Source organism: Solanum pennellii, chromosome 3, assembly GCF_001406875.1.
Source record: "Solanum pennellii chromosome 3, SPENNV200".
Classification (NCBI taxonomy): Eukaryota; Viridiplantae; Streptophyta; class Magnoliopsida; order Solanales; family Solanaceae; genus Solanum; species Solanum pennellii.
In genome coordinates, this window is record NC_028639.1 from 73,882,128 (window position 1) to 73,901,417 (window position 19,290).

Sequence of the window (19,290 nt, forward strand, 5' to 3'; positions counted from 1 at the left end):
AGTATCCAAATATCACAGACAACAGTTGAGCAATACACAGACAGAATCCTCTTTTCTTACAAATCCCCAAAAACAACATCCCTAACCTTCTTCTCACTAACACATGCATCAGCAAAAATTATGATTCGACTTTTGAATGCGCACAAATTAGAACTAAAATTTGTATAAAATTAAACAAGTAGATACATATATTCTACGAGATATAATTCAAGTAGGACGCCATGTAGGATGAATATGTTTATTTATACAATTCTATTCAAGTATTAGTGTCCAACTTGTACATATTCAAAGTTGAATGACATCAATGTCAATTGAACCCAAGTTAAAGGACATGTTTATGTATTAAACCCTTATATTCTATTGACATCTTATATGATATGTTCTTTTATATATTTAAATTCTTATTACTTGTTTTAATATGTTTATACATGATCAAGCTAGTGTATTCTTCAGTTTTCGAGTGATATTCATAGCACTTCCTCTAAAATTTCAAGCTATATCAATAATGAATTAATCTCAACTTTAATATGTTAGTATTTTATGTGATTATACTATAAAATTTGTCATGTCAATTTGGTATACTTACCATTCGACTTTAGGGGGTGATATGACGAGACACATTAATTGTAGGCTCATGAAGAAAAACACGACCAAAATGTCACCAACAATTGCTACAAGTTCACAATTCTATGCTTGACCAATAATATTAATTAATTAATTAATTAGTACATTGAGACATTTCATTTTCAAATGTTTAGACCAAAGCAGGTAGGCTTGTTGCCATTGAACTTAGAAGCCAGGCCATACCCACACGTGAGGTACCTAAAATTACTCTAATTTCAAAGGTGTGACGTGGAACTTTATTACTCTATCATATTGTTTAATTACTACTAATGTCAAATTTAAACTGAAATTAAAGAAAGTAAACAAGCATTTGACACACGGACGGTAAAATGCTTGACTTTAAAGGAGACAAAAATAAAATAAAACTACCTACTAATTGGACTAACAACAATTTGTTATTCCATTACACGAAACACGGTAATTTGTCAAGATCAAAAAAAGAAAAAGAAAAAGTCGGTTTAATTAATGGCGATTATCATAGAAGTTACATTTATCATAACTCGACTTATATGAGCTTTATTCACATTGCCAATTCCAAGCATAGACAAGAAAAAGAGCGTTACATTATCTTATCGACTATGTATATCCTACCTGAGATTATATTGAATTTATTATCGTAATTTAATGTTAATGTTATGTTATTTGGAACGAGTGGTCCTTGGGAGGGTTAAAAAAAAACAAAAAGGCTTTAGGTAGCGTGTGTACAGTAAGAATAGAATCAAATAAGGAAGTGGACAAAATCATGGGATGTGCATGTTTTTTTTTTATTTTTTATTACACTGCCAAAACACGGATCATGCAAATCCTCCTCTGTTTCTGTCTCTTTCTCTAGTACAAACAATACACCAGGAGTTTAATTAATTAATTAATTAACAAATTCAAGAAATATATAGTGGAATTACAACCTAAAATATTACACCAAATTAAGAAGGATTATAACGATAGAATTATTATGATGACTTTTGTTAGTATGTTTGACTTTGAGCCTATTGTGGATTTTTGGAGCATTTTAACATTATCTAGATTATTATTATTATTTTTTATTTGATGTTCCGTTTTCATATTAGACTTTCATTAGAATTGAAATTCACATTAAAAGTCTCGCTCCCTAAAAAAGATGATTTCGTATTTAAATTTTTTTTATTTCACTTCTATTATTTTTATATGATATAATGACAGAATATAAATATGTGAACAAGTCACACAATTTATATTATTTGATGTAAATTTATAAAGATCACTATATAAAATAAACGGGGTTTGGTAATAATTAGGCTTAACCTCCCTAATTTAAGGATGAAGTCACTATCTAATCTTATTTTACTTTACTTAAACATTACTATAAATCGTTTAAAAACTTACATTTTCATTGTTAGAAGCAACCACTATTCACAGTTCTCTTGACTTTGTGCATGTTTACAAAAGAGAATAATTTTTTTTACTCATTATAAAATACATTAATTAAGTAAAAAAGCAAGTAATTAGGATGTTTAGGGAAGTGTGTTAATAAGTCTATAATGTTATAGGTTTACTGTAGAATTGAGTCAGAAAAGTAGAAAAAGGTGAGAAAAAAGGGTGGTCAGCACAGCACGCTTTGCTTATTGAACCAAAAAATATATATATTAGTGGTTGCGTGCGTTATGCTCCAATTCCGTTTTGCTGTTTTAAGGGACTGAAGAGAATCTCCTCCCTATATACATAGACATAACTCCCCCTATTTTTTTTCTAGCTTCCTTCTACTCCATTAGTTAACTCTCATATATCTTTACTACTCTTGCCCTTGAAACTCATCAAATTTATATCCAACAACATACAAATTATTAGTTGACTTTGTCACAAAGTAATTTTCAAGGCAATCTGGATTCAAGGTATAACAAGTTCATCATATTTTCATTTTCAATGTAAGTTTCATATGACCAGGATGATTTTATTTTTATTTTTTTTAAAGGTGGAATTATCAAATTGAGTTGGTTGGTTGAGTAAAAAATGGAAGGTTATTCACAAAAATGGCTTATGCAAAGAGGAGAAGAAATAAATCATGGAAATTCTGAGGAAAAAAAGCTTGAGTTAAGGCTTGGTCCTCCAAATGGAGATTGGTCATGTAGTGAAAAGGATGAAACATTTTATCCTTTTAGTTACATGTCAACAACAAAGGGTAACAACAGAGATAATCATGCCCAAAATTTTTCATCATTTCTTCAGCTTCAATCAACGGCACAGAAGCAAAGCCAGAGGTTACAGGAATCAGTTTGCACAAAAACAGCAGATTTGCAGAGCACAGAAAAGAAAAAAGCATTTTCACAAACAGCTACTGTGCATAACAGCGCTCAGAAAAGGTAACTCAGCTTTTTGCCTCTTATTTGCTTTTTTATTTTAAATTTTATGACAGAGGATATTCACTGCTGTGGTCCATGCAACGAATGCTTTCTTTCATCTTAGTATTTTCTAGTGTAATGTGATTTTCCAAAGCATTATTTTCCATTACATTCTAAAGTTAACATGATATTTTGATTTTGTTGTATTAGTCAATCATATAGTTCTTATTCCGTCGTGCCTAGCTATTTTTGTGATATTGGGCAAATTTGTTGAATCATAATATAATAGAGCCGTGTTTCTTTTGTTTGTTAATATATCCTTTTCGTGTACACAACTTTTGATTAACCCGAAATTCTGGATATTCGTTCCTTATTTCAGCATAGTTTCATGGATTCAAGTTATATACAGTGATTGCGTGAAATACTATTAAAAGTTTATCACTAGTGTGTCAACTAATGGTTAATGAAATGTGTTCACATCGTGAGTCTGCAATTTCAAATTCTCAAATTGGCTCGGACACTACGATTATTAATATAAATAAATAACTTTATGGTAGTAGCAAGTTATCATTCTAAATCTCAAGTATGAAATATCAACTTTACTTATGAACAATTACTTCATTAAACCCTGATTATAATCTTTATCTCATAATGATTTACCTTTAAGAAAAGATGGGGGATTAATTTAATCTCAAAATTTGATTCGGGATAATCATCCACCTAATCCAGTAAACCAAAACATAAAGATGATTTTTTATGCCCTGTCTTAGCTGTTGTTTAAATTTTGCTTTCGGCTATAATTTAAAGTTGGTGGGGGATATTATTATATACTATTGTTTTCTGAACTAACTTGTGTTCTTTTTGAAAAAATAAAATAAAATAAATAGGACTGCACCAGCACCAGTTGTAGGTTGGCCTCCGATTCGTTCATTTAGGAAGAATCTTGCAAGTAGCAGCTCTGTGAAATCTGCAAGTGAGACACAAAATGTGGTCCCAAATAAGAGTGCCAACAAAAAACCAATGGAAATTTGTCAGAAGGGATTATTTGTTAAGATCAACATGGATGGTATTCCTATTGGAAGGAAAGTAGATCTCAAAGCTTATGACAGCTATCACAAACTCTCTTCTGCTGTTGATCAACTTTTTAGAGGACTTCTTGCTGGTTAGTTACTTTATCTAATAATGGACTCGTCCCTTTACCCTTGTCGTTAAGCCTAACAAGGGTTCTCTAACTTAAAAATTCTAACTTTGTTTTGTGAATTAGCTCAAAATGATTCATCTGCTGGTGGGAATGAGAAGAAGGAAGACGGGGAGAAAGCGATAAGTGGTTTATTGGACGGAAGTGGGGAATATACTCTTGTATATGAGGATAATGAAGGTGACAGGATGCTTGTTGGGGATGTCCCTTGGCAGTAAGCATCTCTATCTATGGATCTGATACTACTCTCACTTAAATTATTGTTTTCCCTTTTAATATTCTCACATTAGTAGCATATCTTAATGTTCTCTTTATATTTGGATCACATTTTTCTGTCTGAAATAGTTTCTTATTCTCTTAACTAAACTAGTACATAGGACAAACATCATGTGTACGATTTAGTGTTTATTGTCAGCATCCATATAAGCTAAACAAGCCAAAAAAAAGGTTACAACACACTATTTGAAGATTAATGGCTGTAGTAACTTTCATCGGTTCGTTCTAATTGTTTAACGTTTGATATTTTTCAGCATGTTTGTGTCTACTGTGAAAAGGCTGCGTGTGTTGAAAAGCTCTGAACTCTCTACACTTACTCGTGAGTGCCAAATTGTTACTCTGTTTGATTTGTTTAAACTACGATTATTCTGCTTGGGAACTAAAATTGGTCCTTTTGATTTGCTTGTTTCAGGTGCAACTAAGCAGCTGACCTAATGATATGAATGAGCTAACAAGATGTAGAGTCAACATATCTTGAGAGAAGAGAGTGACTTGTTTTGTATGGAATTTGAAGTTTTTTAATTGTTCAAGTGTAGTTGCAAAAGCAAAAAATATTGATGTAAATTATGAATATTGCTTCTAATATTTGTGATTTTGAAAAAGGCAAATAATTATTATGATTGTTTGTGCTACAGTTGAGTAGAATTTCGTCATTCAGTATAGTTCCACTCATACATGGTGTGATTAACAATCTCAAACATGAAACACAACATAGACAATGATAGCAAAATTTTATGTTTTTGTGGATAAAGTTATGTGCAAATGTAATTAGTCGAGGTGCGACTGTTATAAAGAAAAATGATAATGTTGACATGAAAATTCTGTACGTTTTCAGTAAATGATTGAAGATCATCCAGTCAGGTAGTAAAAGGACTCTTTATCCATGAAAAATTGTGTGTTTATGAAGGCACTCTTAGGAAAACTCTCCTAGAGATAAAAGTTAAATGTATCTGCTGGGGATATTATTAATTTCATTTTGATGGTACAATAAAGGAGAGAAAATACCGAAAACGCTAGAGAGGAAACTGTAGAGTTGCCTCTAGCAAGATATGGATTTTGTCACACTCCTAAGCATCTTGATCTTCAAGGTACATTGAATGAGAGGCAGCAAGAAGAGCAGCACCAATGCCAGAACCATCATTGGAGTGCACAAAAACGATGCTCGTTGCTAACTCCTCTCCGAGCAAGTCCTTCAAAGAGTTCTCTAAACACATCCTGTATTCTGTATAGTGCTCATACAACCCGCCATCCATGGCTATAACCGTCCTTTCTGAACCACCCTGCTTAGGCGTATCTCTTCCCATCTTTTTCAAGATGCCCAATACACCTGCAGCTGCAAGTCTTGCCCCACGTGTTGCAACGATATTGCACAGCTCAACCACTAATTTCCTCGTCTTCAAGGAGGTATTAGATATCTAAATGGCAGAAGAAAAAATAGTGTGAATTCATGTTTGTTGATGGGTGTATAAATTATCAACAAGTAAAGATACTACTGTTGATGGAAAAAAATATCAACAACTTCAGTCTCTTTTTTCCTGCAGTTATTCTATTTGATCATCATTTAGGCCCTTTTGTTGAATAATTTTGATGTATACGTATATCGATTTACTGTGTGGTGCCATCTTAGGGGCTATTACAGGGATACTTCTTTCAGGATTTGGTCACAGCAAGAGAAATTATCCAGTTTTTGGGTACATCAAAAACAGCCTCTCAACCTTCACAAGGTAGGGTAAAGCTGCATACACTGTGTATGTCGTTGTGTTGTTGTTCTAACTTTTTCAGTCATTGTTTTAAAGAGTGACAGAATTGAAGAGGTAATATTGTTCACCGTATTTTCTCCTGGAAGTTACTCTACAAGGAAAGATGGCATATGTTGTACTCATAGTCAATGAGCCCTTGTTTTATTTTCTACAGTGTAAAGACATAGATGAATAGCAACATTTGTTTTCTTGGTAACAGTCGAAAGGCAACAATATTTACCTCTAAAATATCCTTCAGCTTTTCACCAACCACTTTCAGATCAGAGGATGTGTCATGATGCATAGCAGACATATCAGGTGTCCTGCATATTGTGTAAAATTTTTATCGGAGGTGCTGTTTGAATGTGGATAAATGGACAAGAAAAGACAAATACCATGTGATGCAAGTGAATTAGAAACTAAAATTCAATTACATGAAGTATTTCCAAATGCAAATACCATCTCATTATTTAGTACTGATTGATCATCAAGAAACAGACGTAAATAAAATATGCTTCCTCGAAACTTAAATCTGCCAATGTTCCACTCTTTAGTCATTATTATCTAGACATGTTGCAGCGAGAAATTGATATTGACTTGCAAGATTTTCATCTAATTACAAAGAGAATAAATATACAAGTTCAATACTCAAGCCAATCGCCCATTAGAGAGGTGAAAAAGGATTTGCCAATGCTTGTTGATCTTATTAGACCTTCAGCTCTATGCATAGAATTAATGAAGATCTGTTTTTTAAGTTTTTTCTTTTTTAATAATCGAGGTATCTGGGCTAGCATGCACCTCGATTAATTCCATAAGACACTTGTCAACTAATGTTTTTCACTCTGTATAAACTTCATGGTTCCTAACCCACACCATTGGCTACCCTTGGATACGCTTTTTAGGTGGTTAATAAAGCAAATTTGCATTATGAAATTATTCATCAGCAATTCTTTAGTTACAAAGAAGTACCTTAACACAAATGGTTCCTTGAGCTTTGGAGGGACCTCATCACCAAAAACGCCAGCTTCTTCAGCCACCCTGAGTAGAACTCTGCGTAAAATTTCTCCCAAGTACATGCCAGAAGTCATCTTCTCAAATATCTGTTAGGATGAATGGAGATATTCCTCATGTGCATCTAAGTAATCATAACATAAAGCAAGCCTACAACAAGAAGTAATAAAAAAAATAGACAAACAAGCACCTGTTCACCAGGATTTAAACTCTCATTATCCAATGCATGATCATACTCTGTCAAGGGCAGATGGGATGACCTAAAATTACCCCATTCCATATTGATAACCTAGAAAGAAACACAGGATGCATTTAGCAACTATCAACAGTATCCGAGAGTGAGAGAAAAAAGCAGATCAATAGCTACTGAGAGATTCCAACCATTTCACCAGATTTTGGCACAGGACCATGCCACTTTGGAATTGCCTGCACCCGTTCCACATAAGCTGCATTGGTCCCTGTACCTAAGATAACAGCAACAGCTACATCCTTTTGCGTATATTTACCACCAGCTAACGTTCCAACGGTATCATTCACCTTTCATTAAAACATTAATCAAAATCAATATTTTACAACTAAACAGTACTTAACATGTTTTCTGATAAGTACTTCTATGGCACCAGATAAACTCACCAGAGCTGAGACACGCATATCGACACCTTTTCTTTTCATAGCTTTTGTGAGTTCTCCAACAACATCTTGACCAACCTATGTCCAAGCAACTAGCACAAACTTAGATCCATTGGAATTTTACGCAGACGACATTTCAAGTTCCCATTTTAGTAAAGAAAGGCTCATATGATTAAATAAAATAGTGTCAGTGTGTGTGTGTTTGTGTTTAAGTAATACAATTAAAAAAAAACTATAAGCACAATAGATAATGCTATGCAACTGGAAAAATTGCAGTCAAGTGAAACATGAAATGAGAAGAACCATATGTTATGAACTTTCTGATTCAGATGGAGTGATGCAGTTTTACTTCTCATCTTATATAAAACTTAATTGTGCTTGTATTGAACCATCTACAGAGAGAAGCACCAAACTTAGGTTGCACCTAACATTTAGCACTTATCTGCACCTTTAGTAACACTGCTTCCATATATGCTGAGGAAATCTTAAAACTTCTACTATCAAGTATTCTTTCAGGCCAAACATATTTTAGCGTCTAGGCAAAACACATTTTGAAATATCAATCAGCAGGCTGTTTCAGTACTAGTAAGACCAAACCATTCACTCTATATGTTATCTCCAGAACTAGTAGAAAATAATCTGAAATCAAATTGGAAAGAACACAAACAAGCTGCAGAGAGTGGACGGCTAGAATTACAAGGAACTACAATAAGCAGGAAACACAAAGTACAAGGACTATGCATACCGCATCATCAATAGAGAAGCCTTTTGTCCACCGCATAATATTCCCGGAGTTGATTGAAGTCTGCATTACTGGGAATGAGAAGGTGAAACCTAGTTCTCTCTGCTTACCAGGAGGTTGATGAAATTTTTCCTCTTCCGCAGCAACAAATTTTGCAAGCTCAGCCGCAATATAATCAAAAAGTTCCTGAAATCATGTCAACTTTAGAGTTCAAAAAGAAAAAAAAGTTAAACAATATAGCAGGCTACAACATCTCAACAGGTCAAGTACTTACATCTGAAGTCCCAACCATCAAACTTGGAGGAATTGATGCCTCAGCAAATTCTTGATGAATAATACCACCATCTTTTCCACCCAATTGCACTCGCAATACTCGAAAATTTGTTCCACCAAGATCCAACGCATAGAAGACGCCAGCTTCATCACTAAATTAAAAGGGTATTGATGGAACAAACATTTAGCATATTCTCAGTTCATAATGGGCTTAGACCAGCCACCATACAGAATACTTCAAATCACTTGAATAAATATGGTTGACAACACGACTTGGCTTTACACTCTTTTGGCAGTTTAAAAGAGCACTGTAGTACTGATATTCTGGATAGAAACAATGGCTGCAAATCACACATCATAACCAATGCAAAGAAATTTACGTCAATCGCTTATTGGAATGACAATGCTCAGCACATCAATTTCAACTCAGGATATGTCCAGGGGACGTCAGGGGAATTTGAGGAGTAACTTTACACTGGAGAGCAAAACTCAGTTACCGCTTATAAAGTTTCTCTGTGCTGTATTACAGCTCTCTCAATGTCCTAAGTACATCAATAGCTTAATAAAACACAGAGGACACACAAAGCAGTAGAAAACACGAAAATACAAATATCGAAGTAGAATTCCCAATTTTCCAACTTCATGGAAATGATATCTAAATACTCCCCAACACTTCCATATAAAACAGAACCAAAATTGAGAAGGACTGTTTTTTTAGCACATTCGTTGATAAAAATATGCCCACATCTTAATCTGAGATCATCGTAGACAAATTTTTATCAGCGAAAATAGCTTTTGATCCTTGAAATATTCGATTAAACATATTTAACCTTCAATTGAGTTTGACAAATCAGGTTCCACACAGCTAACGTCCCTAAAACCCCAGTAGCCAAATCTATAACAGCTGAAACCGTAGAGCATCCAAGCTTCAATTTTTAAACTCAACTTACAATTATTGTCTTACAAAGTCACTTTCTTTGATGAAAAATACTGAAATCAACAAAGAAATGCAACTTTCCGATATAATAACTATCAGTTCAGTGACCATTTTGAGAAATCAAAACAAAGAAAGATTCAGATTTCTACTAAAAAAAAATCATTTTTTTCCCTTTCTACCAATGACACCCATCACTAAAAACATTCCATTACCGCTAATTTGGTCAAATGAAAAAAAAAAAAAACAGTTCAGATTTCAATCGATACAAAGGCAATACGTAAAAATGAACACTAACCCAGTGGGTAGATTATCAACATAAGTGATAAGCATCTTGAGCTTACTGCCGCCTTCAGAAGCAAGTCCGGCGTGCATCTCAACAGTCATAGCATCAGCAACTTGCTTAAGCTTTGCATCTTGAGTCTTACACTTTTCTTCAAATTCACGAAGAATAGCCATAGCACGACCCCATTTACTAGATTTCCGCATCCGGTGATTCACTATTAACACCGCCACTGCACACACCGCAGCTGCACCAACCACCGCGACTCCCACCGTCACTTTCTTCATTTTGCCGGAATTTGAGGTTTGCAAAAAGTTGGTCCACTGAGAAAAAAATGAAATGAGTAAAGTAAAGATTTGTGATTTTTTTAAGGAGAAAATAATAAAAATTACAGAGAGGAGATCGGATCAAAGGAGAGTTCAGTAATTCAATGAGAAAAAAGGGGGAAATTTAAGGTTAATTTGTACATTGGATTAAGGATATATTTACTCTCTATTTATTACAAAATTTACATTTTCATAATTTTGCTTTGAATTAAGAGTTAATATTAAAACAGAAAATGACAAAAATAAAGTCTTAGTACTTATGTTTGGTAGTTGGTAAAAAGAAAAAACAGAAAAAAAGTCTTCTATGTTTAAATGAATTGTTTCATTCGAGGGAGAAACAAATTTTCAGTCTTTGTAAAATTAAGATAGATAAGATTATTACTGAATTCTTTTTAGGAGGGGTTTAGTTTAGTTTTTTTTTTAAAAAAAAATTATTTCAGAGACATTCCTCTAAGTTTGCTATATAATACTTTTATTCCTGTAATTTATGATATTACGTATTTTTTCCTTATTTTCATTTTATTATAATCATACTTTACACATATTTAAAATAAATATAAGTTAGTTTAGATTTGACAATTTTGCCCTTATATATGGAAGTTTAGATTTAATTTTCAACGATTTATCTTTATTCGTTGGATTATGTTTATTCTTTGCTCGTAGAAATGTTTAACTAGAACAAAAGTTGATCGTTCTTATCAAATTTCTCTCTTGAGGGAGTTCATTTTTATCTTCTATTTGAAGAAATTGTAGCCGGAAAATGATGGTTTATGTAGGAAAAAAATCTATGTGAATTGATAAAGGTGAAATGGAGACTAAGAGTTAATATTTGGTGAAAATTGTGGGTAAACTTGAATGAAGACTTTTATCTTTGTTTGATAAAAAAAACACGTATTTGTGATGATTTTTTTTAAAGTATTTGTTAGATGAGTTTTTTTTATATAATATTTGTTAATATGAAGAGAATAGTATAAAGAAGGGTAAAATTTTCAAATCTAAATTAATTTATATTTATTTTAAATAAGTTTAAAGACTGATTATAAGAAAATGGAAATAAGGAAAGTAGAGTAGTAATATTGTAAATCACAGAAGAAGTGAGTGTTATAGAGAGCAACCTGGAGGGAGATCTCTAAAATTATCCTTTTATTTTTAAAGTGTTTAAAAATCATAAGTTAATTAAAATAAGTCAATCAAAACACCTGCTTATTAGTACCTATTTCTAGTGTTAGATTTCTTTAATGTAGATTTGATTTGGTTAAGTAACTAATTAAGGAAAACGGATCTTGAGAAATTTTACAAATATTTGATGAGATTATTTTAAATTTAACCTTTAAATGTAAGAAAATATTAAAAATTTATATATTTCATGTATAATATATCTATTAAATTTCGACACGCATCATAGTAAATAATATCTCTAGAATTATTCGAAAACAAAAGAAGTAGGAAGAACTAACCTATTTTCTAAATGAAATCTTTATACTTTTTTAATAATATATGGTGGAGAACAACAAATTTATACCTATTTATCAACAAATTTTATTTTTTTCCCAAGATTTATATTTTGTGAGATGTTGATGTAAGAACAGACATACAAAAACGTCATTCTCCCCAACTTTGTTGGGATGGTTAGGACAATAGAAGAAATATCACATCATATATCTTTCTTTGTTGCTAACTTTTATATTTTAGATATTTATTTGCTTGAGTTGTCTACATTATTAATACAGAAAACTTATAAAAATAATCATTAATTTATCAACATTTTTGAAGTGTTAAATTAGATGTTTAAAAGATATTTATTTGATTGTAAATTTTAGTATTAATATATGACTCTCTTCAATTTTTTCTTTTAATTTTACAAAATTAATTTTACAAACACATCAATTTTTAAGTTGATTGTAAGAATACGCCAATACATGATATGAATACTACTTCCGATTATTAATTTATCAACATGTTTGAAGTATTACTATTTCTAAATTAGATGTTATTGTAAATTTTTCTATTAATAAATGACTTTTTCTTTATATTTTTAAAAAACAAATTTTACAAACACACCAATTTTTAAACTGATACTTAGTAAGAATACATCAATACATTATATGAAAGTGTAAATTAACATTGCAAATTCAGATCGTATAAAAATAGAAAACGATCACTAAATTCAATATCACCAACTTTTGAACCATACACTTCTAATACTAGAAAAAAAAAATTTATTTAAATAATAATCATATAAAAATACTTTAATCTCTTATTATTAAATGAAGAAGGCAACGTAGAAAGGAATCGAGGTGATGATGTATTCACCTATAAAGGAAGTATATGAGTGGGATTACACCAAATTAGAGACCTTTTCTTAGGCCAGTTGATCAAAGTGGAAATTAGGTGAATAAATTCTAATATTATTAAATTCTCATTTTTCTTTGACTTCACTTTTCAGTATTAGAAAAATAAAAATAATTAAAAAAAAGAGCCTCTCAACTATTTTGACCAACACATTACCTAAGCAAAGAGGTTTTGACTTTTAAACCTTTTACTTTGACCTCACACAACTTGAATGAATACAATCGTTGACCCTTCCATTGCCATTTTTCATGGCATTCAATCATGCTATTATTGATTTTAATTTAAAATTACAACGTTCGATCTAATGGATAACATGAATTTTATTTCTGCTTATACGTTTATCTTGATTGATTTTACGAAATTACTATACCCCCTATTAATACATTACAAGATAACTTTTTTTTTCGCCAAAAAATAAAACATACGAAAAAATAATTTTTTTATCATGCTAGTCCACATCCCAAAAAGAAATCTTTTGAACACCAGGGCAGACACGGGCTACGGCAATCATGAAGCCCAAAAGTAAATATTGGGCCCAAAATATGTACACAAAAGCCCAACTAAGTTGCATGTCCAAAAGGAGTATGGGCCATTGTATGTAGAATTTTTGTAAATCTCGCTGACAGCCCACATGCTCCAACGGTCATATTTCTGAAATTTCAGATTTAAAAATGGATACCTACTCTTCTAACGGTCATCTTCTTCATTCCATTGTTACTCTCTTCCTGACTGTTCATATATATCAAAACTTCCCAAAAACTAAAAAGTGAACAGAATTTTTCTCAAATTGATATTTGATTTCTTGTGTGACGACTCTACTATGGAAATGCGTACTACGCCGCCACCGAAAGGGACTCCATCGTTGAGCTCTCCTAAGTCTTCTGCAGTCCCAGATCGTTCGCTTTCTGGTATGTTTCTATTTCCTTAATCACTAAAATTGGGTTCTTGAAACCCTTAGATTGGATTAAAGTCCCTTAGTTGGAGAATGAACTGTATAAATTCTTTTTGGGGTTGAGTTAAGCTTATGTGTAATATTTTTACATGCTATGGGAGCCAATTCTGGGCGTGATTAGACAAGTTCCACATTTGATTGGAAATGGGTTCACGATATACTTATATGTAATTGGAAAATCTTGATTGAAGTTCAATATTTCTTAAATCTTGAAATCTAAGAATTTATGACAGTTGTATTCATCACAAATTGTCTTATTTTGTTGATAAAAATGTCCTTTTTTTCTAAAAACAGGGTCAAGAGAATCGAATGAAAATGAGCAGCCACTTAACCAGAAGCCCATGACTAAGAATTTCATGTCACCCACTATATCTGCAGCTTCCAAAGCTTCAATTCCAATTAGGAAGAAGATTTTAGCAGAAAGAAACGAACTTTCCACCACTTGTGAAAGCCTTCCTCACAAAGCCTCAAATGTTGGGTCTAAGACAAATTCCCTAAATTCGACCTCTCATCGTTCTGGAAATTTACCTATTTCTACCTACAGTTATGCCTCTGAATCTGACAATGACCAAGAAAACAATTCTGTTGTTGATTCTTCATATAAGCCATATGACCCTCTTACTAATGACCTCGGTCCTAGACCTAAGTATCTCCGCTACCAGCCAAATAGGCGTCGTGGGACCTTTCTTGATCCTAAGAAATCTGATGAGGATCAAGGGTCATTGCAGCAAACTCAAGATCCCTCAAATCTGCCCGAAATATCTAACCTGGAGCTGGAGAATGATGAAGATGTGGTGGAGGATAGTGTTGAGGATGATGAAGAAGAAATGGAAGAGGATGTGGACCGGGAATGGAGTTTGAAAGGGGTCTTCAAGGTTCTGCTTTTATTGGCTGTGTTCTTTCTATCAGGCTCAAATTTATCAACCATGGACTCCGCAGTGAGTTCAGATTCTGGTGCTGTGATTAGGAAGAACATCTTTGAAGCTGTTTTCCATGAAATTTATGGGAGTGACAGCGCATATGTGGATCAGCCAGAGTATTCTCAAAGTGGTTTTCTGGAATTGTGTCAAAGAGAAACTAATAATGAACTTAAGGCAGTCGAATTTGTTGAAGATACTCTAGAGTTGTTGGAAGTGGGAAGTGCTGAAATGGAGGAAACAACTCAGCCACAGGAAGAAGGAGTGAGTGCGGATGTTGATATTAATCAGGACAACACGGAGGTCGAAGTTACTCATAGTGTTGTACATGGTGATGCAGAGGAGGAAACCATGTCAACAGGTGCCGATGAAGTTACTATTTTCAATGAAGTGGATGAGGCAGAAGTTGATGGTTTTGATGAGCAGCTGCAGAGGGATCAAGTTGATAAGAATGATCCTGAACTAGAGAACCTTGAAGTATTGCTTGATGACATTTCAAGCTCCAAATTTGAGCTAGCAGAAGTAGACAACAACATTGAGCAGCTCGAAAAAACCTCACAGGAACAAACTGGAGAAGTAGAAATACAGGAGACAGTACCAGAAGGAGCTGAAGAAATTGAAACAGAAGTTGAAATCAGCAATTTTGACAGTGAAATAGAGTCAGAGAATGCTGAAGTCAAAGAAATTGGACTAAGTAATGCTGTAATTGTCGTTGGAGTTTCAGCAGCTTCAGCGCTATTGGCTATGGCTATGGCTATCATCTATGTTACAAGGAAACCAAATGCTTCTATTCAAACTCCTCAAGCTGAAATATTCAACAGCTCAGCTATTGCCAGTGTTGAAGGAGAACTCCTAGAGAACAAAAATGAAACTTCTGTAAAGGTTTCATCTTTACAAGAACCACTGAATAATCCCTCCGAAAATCGCAGCAACTCTCACCTTGAGAGAATACCTGCCATTGAATCCATCACACAAGCTTCATCTTTGTGTGGACCAACGACAGAAGCATCGAAAGAGATCAGCCACTTCAGTGCACCAAAGATTGAACTACTAGGTGAAATGATGGTTGGAGAAGTCAACAGCTCCCTTAGAAGCTGTGTTAGGAAAAACAACATGATTGAAGCAGAAGGCAGCAACATTAACATATCTAAAGGCGTTGTTTTACCTCCTGCTCAGCCATCTGTTGTGGAAACAGATTCTCCATCATATGGAAGCTTCACAACTGAAAAGAAGATCTTGAAGAAAAAGGTATGCTGCAAAGTTCAAGTTGATTTTTATGTATACCTCTATTGTATTTGAATTAAAGCTTCAATCTTTAACTATTTAACTTGTAAAAACAGGTGGAGAAAGATAGAGAAGAGATCAAGAAGGTGGTGTTGACAACCCCAGTTAGGAGATCAAGTCGAATTCGAGATCGTATTGGAATGTCCCCTTGAATAAATTAGTTACTGTAGGAGTTCTTGTTTGTTTTAGTAGAAAAACAGCATCTCTGCTGTTTCATATTCTTTGTGATCTTCTTTCAGATCAAATTCTAGGAATTCTGTATCAACTGCTGCAAAAGCATTAGAATTGTAACTTGTAGGAAATGATGATCTTAACTTTCAATGGAGAGAGATTTCATTTATCTTCTATTAATATTTTGCAACCTAAGTGCAATGAAACAAAATCTTTAACAATTTTCAGTTTCAAGGGCAAATAATATATCCAAAAATGCAATAACATATCCAAAATTGAAGTATACATATACACAACTCTTTCTCACTCTCTAGCCTAGATCTCTCTTTCTGTTTGAATAAATACAACACTCACTCTCCTTATTTTCTTTTGTTTTCTGTACTACACACTATATCTCTTGCACAGGAATTAGAGGAGGCCTGCTCCTGCTGATAAAACTTGCCTTTCCATATGATGAAAATGATGAACTTTTAGAAGCTTTCTTCAATATAGTTGCCTTAGGAAGAGTATATGATTTATAAGAATCCAATCCAGCTCCATAACTCTTACAAGACTTCATTTTTCTTCTGTATGGTGATTCTTTCTTAGCAAGATCTTCTAAACTTGTCACTCTTGACAAAGATGTAAAAGACTGTGATTTCCCTTCATAAAACTTAGATAATCCCCTCCTGCAATTCATAAACATCAAAAAAAGGTTTTAAACTTCGTGTCCAGTCAAACTACGCGGGGCAGAAGAGAGGGAGTACTTACTTGATTGGTAGTTGTGACATGAGGGATGATAAGTCATATAAAGCTCCATCATCAGAAGAAGGTGATGAAGATGCATCATCTGTTGTATCAAGTGAAGATGAACAACAAGATCCATTAGAGATGTTTGATGATCCTTCACCAATAGATGATGAAATTGATGATGAAGATGAGTGGCTCATATTATTATTATCACAAATTTCACCATGATCTAATTCATGTCCTTCATCTATCATCCATAATTGATGCTCATCTTGATTAATCTTCTCCATATCTTCAAATATTTGTTGATTCTTGAAATGGAATAAGATAAGATATACAATAACAATGTGTGAGTTAGCAAAAAGCTTGACTCTTTATCTTTTTATAGGCACATACAATACATAACATAGGATTGTTAGTGATTTCTAGGAAGGCATTTATATATATTGTACAAGAAGATAATGTGTGGATATAAATTTAACATTTACTTTTTAGGACTTTATGACAGCTAACAACACAGAAACTTGCGTCACAAGCCCAACTAATTACCGACACTTGTCAAACAACCACACGATCGTTATACACGGAGTTAAAATTTAAAATTTATGAGTTCTAAATATCTCATCAAATGTATAACATGTTTTGATTATTGAACTTCGAAATAAATATTTCACATATATACAATGATTTTTCTATATATAATTCAAGAAAAAAATTATTGAGTTCGTTCGAATTTCAAATACTATACACGTGTTAGAAGTAAAATAAGTAACAAGGCAAGAAAATGGAACTTTTGTGTGAGAATAGAATTTTTTAAAAAGTTTAAGATAATAATATTTAATTGAATGAATGAAAAAAAATAAAAGTAGGGCTTATCCAGAGATTCGATATTATCTTGTCGTATGGTTTGAAATAAATGTATTGACTTTAAAACTTGCACTAAGTTAAAGAAAGAGGATAAGCTCTATGACTATGAAATTATTTTATTATTGATATATATTAGCCACCAGTATCTGAGTCACCAGTTAAGTCCACAAATATAAAAATAAAAATATTAATAAAAAAGCATATTCTTTTTTTAATTTTATTTTTAGTTGTGCTTTATGATAAGAAGCAAGTTGTAGATAAAATCATTGACTAGGAGACATGGGGGCCATTCTTGCATGCCACTTTTCCTACCTAATTTATCCTTTTTAAACACCCTCAACATTTTATTTAGGAAGAAGAAAAACATCTCAACAAAAATTCATTTGTGCTTTTTATTTTTAAATTGATTTTTCGATCTCAACTCAATATATTTATCTCAATTAGATTCAAAGTAATTAAGTTATTATGTTCATTAAATACTATTTCTTAATCTTTGATATGATCAGAGCATGTATACTCTGATGATATCAAGATTCAAACAGTAATTATAATGGTGTCAGATCTCACAATATTGATGTGAAAAACATTTTAACTTTTCATCTTTATTATAAAATTATTAATTAATTTTATTAAAAATTTACAAATTATATATATATATAGAAATAAAATTCATGAATGTTCGCCTAGCTCTGTCCGAGAGGTCAAGCATAGTTTTTTTCATAGAAAAAACGTGAAAGTAGTCGTAGTGGTTAGTCTCCAAATACGGAACATTACTGTAATTTGAAAAGGTCAAATATTATGGGCTTTGTTTAAGAAAAGAATCCTATGATGTTTCAACTATTTTTCCTAATTCTTTTTCTTTTTTTCTTTTGGTTATAACTAAAATTTAAGAGAAAAGTTTGTATATATTATATGAAAACTCTTTTATTGGGTGTAATTTTCCTAAAACTTTATGAGGCATTTATTTTTATAAATATTGTATAATGCTTAACTCAATACGCATCATTAAGTATGGTTGAAATGTTAAAAAAATATTTTCATATTTCAAAATATATTAATTTTGTCAATTTTCTTTGAATTTGAGAGTGTCAATAATTATTACAATTTAATTATGTTTGAACGTGTGTATCCTTGAAAAATTATATCTATCATGTAGTATTCATTCCACAACTCTAATTTATTAATTTAAAATAATATTTATGAATTAAAAAGTAAAATAAAAAGTCGATAAAATTTAACCGTTCAAATTAATTGATTTAAACAAAAATTAAATCAAATCAACTTATGAAAAAGAATATAGAGATAAAGAGAAAGAGGTCTATTCGAAAGCACATCAATACAACTTCGCTACAATGGACCTTCTTATCCATCAACCTTTTTTTTTCTCTTTTATATTTTATGTCGATTTTGATATGCAATATGAAATTTAATTAATATAATTTTAATGTTTATTTGAATATATAATTTAAATTTGTTAGATAAGATTTTTTTTTATATAACGATACAAAAACTTCACAAATTGTCAATTATTATGATTTCTATTTAATTTTCTTAAATGAGTAGATCCATAATGGTTCATGAACAATATATATGAATATATTTAAGTGTTGCATTAGTAAATTATATATATATATATATATATATATATATATATATATATATAAATA

The 19,290-nt window shown here is 32.1% G+C and overlaps 4 protein-coding genes across 4 annotated transcripts; 2 read left to right on the forward strand and 2 right to left on the reverse strand.

Annotated features, from left to right (window-relative positions):
* Positions 1-2,263: 2,263 nt before the first annotated feature.
* Positions 2,264-5,045, forward strand: LOC107014677 (auxin-responsive protein IAA26). The gene is made up of 6 exons (XM_015214700.2): positions 2,264-2,492; positions 2,573-2,960; positions 3,827-4,101; positions 4,204-4,351; positions 4,668-4,732; positions 4,826-5,045. Exons 2-6 carry the CDS (start codon positions 2,611-2,613, stop codon positions 4,846-4,848), a joined length of 861 nt encoding a protein of 286 aa, XP_015070186.1. The 5' UTR covers positions 2,264-2,492; positions 2,573-2,610; the 3' UTR covers positions 4,849-5,045.
* Positions 5,046-5,270: 225 nt separating this feature from the next.
* On the reverse strand, positions 5,271-10,504 carry LOC107014676 (hexokinase-1). The gene is made up of 9 exons (XM_015214698.2): positions 10,041-10,504; positions 8,810-8,960; positions 8,539-8,721; positions 7,797-7,871; positions 7,545-7,700; positions 7,354-7,452; positions 7,122-7,252; positions 6,394-6,475; positions 5,271-5,828 (listed from the first exon to the last, which is right to left on the reverse strand). Exons 1-9 carry the CDS (start codon positions 10,310-10,312, stop codon positions 5,481-5,483), a joined length of 1,497 nt encoding a protein of 498 aa, XP_015070184.1. The 5' UTR covers positions 10,313-10,504; the 3' UTR covers positions 5,271-5,480.
* Positions 10,505-13,133: 2,629 nt separating this feature from the next.
* LOC107015176 lies at positions 13,134-16,222 on the forward strand. Its single transcript, XM_015215366.2, has 3 exons — positions 13,134-13,611; positions 13,950-15,820; positions 15,913-16,222. Exons 1-3 carry the CDS (start codon positions 13,524-13,526, stop codon positions 16,006-16,008), a joined length of 2,055 nt encoding a protein of 684 aa, XP_015070852.1. The 5' UTR covers positions 13,134-13,523; the 3' UTR covers positions 16,009-16,222.
* Positions 16,223-16,255: 33 nt separating this feature from the next.
* Positions 16,256-17,179, reverse strand: LOC107015177. Its single transcript, XM_015215367.2, has 2 exons — positions 16,778-17,179; positions 16,256-16,695 (listed from the first exon to the last, which is right to left on the reverse strand). The coding sequence occupies exons 1-2, from the start codon at positions 17,044-17,046 to the stop codon at positions 16,416-16,418; spliced, it is 549 nt and encodes a 182-aa protein (XP_015070853.1). The 5' UTR covers positions 17,047-17,179; the 3' UTR covers positions 16,256-16,415.
* Positions 17,180-19,290: the final 2,111 nt, after the last annotated feature.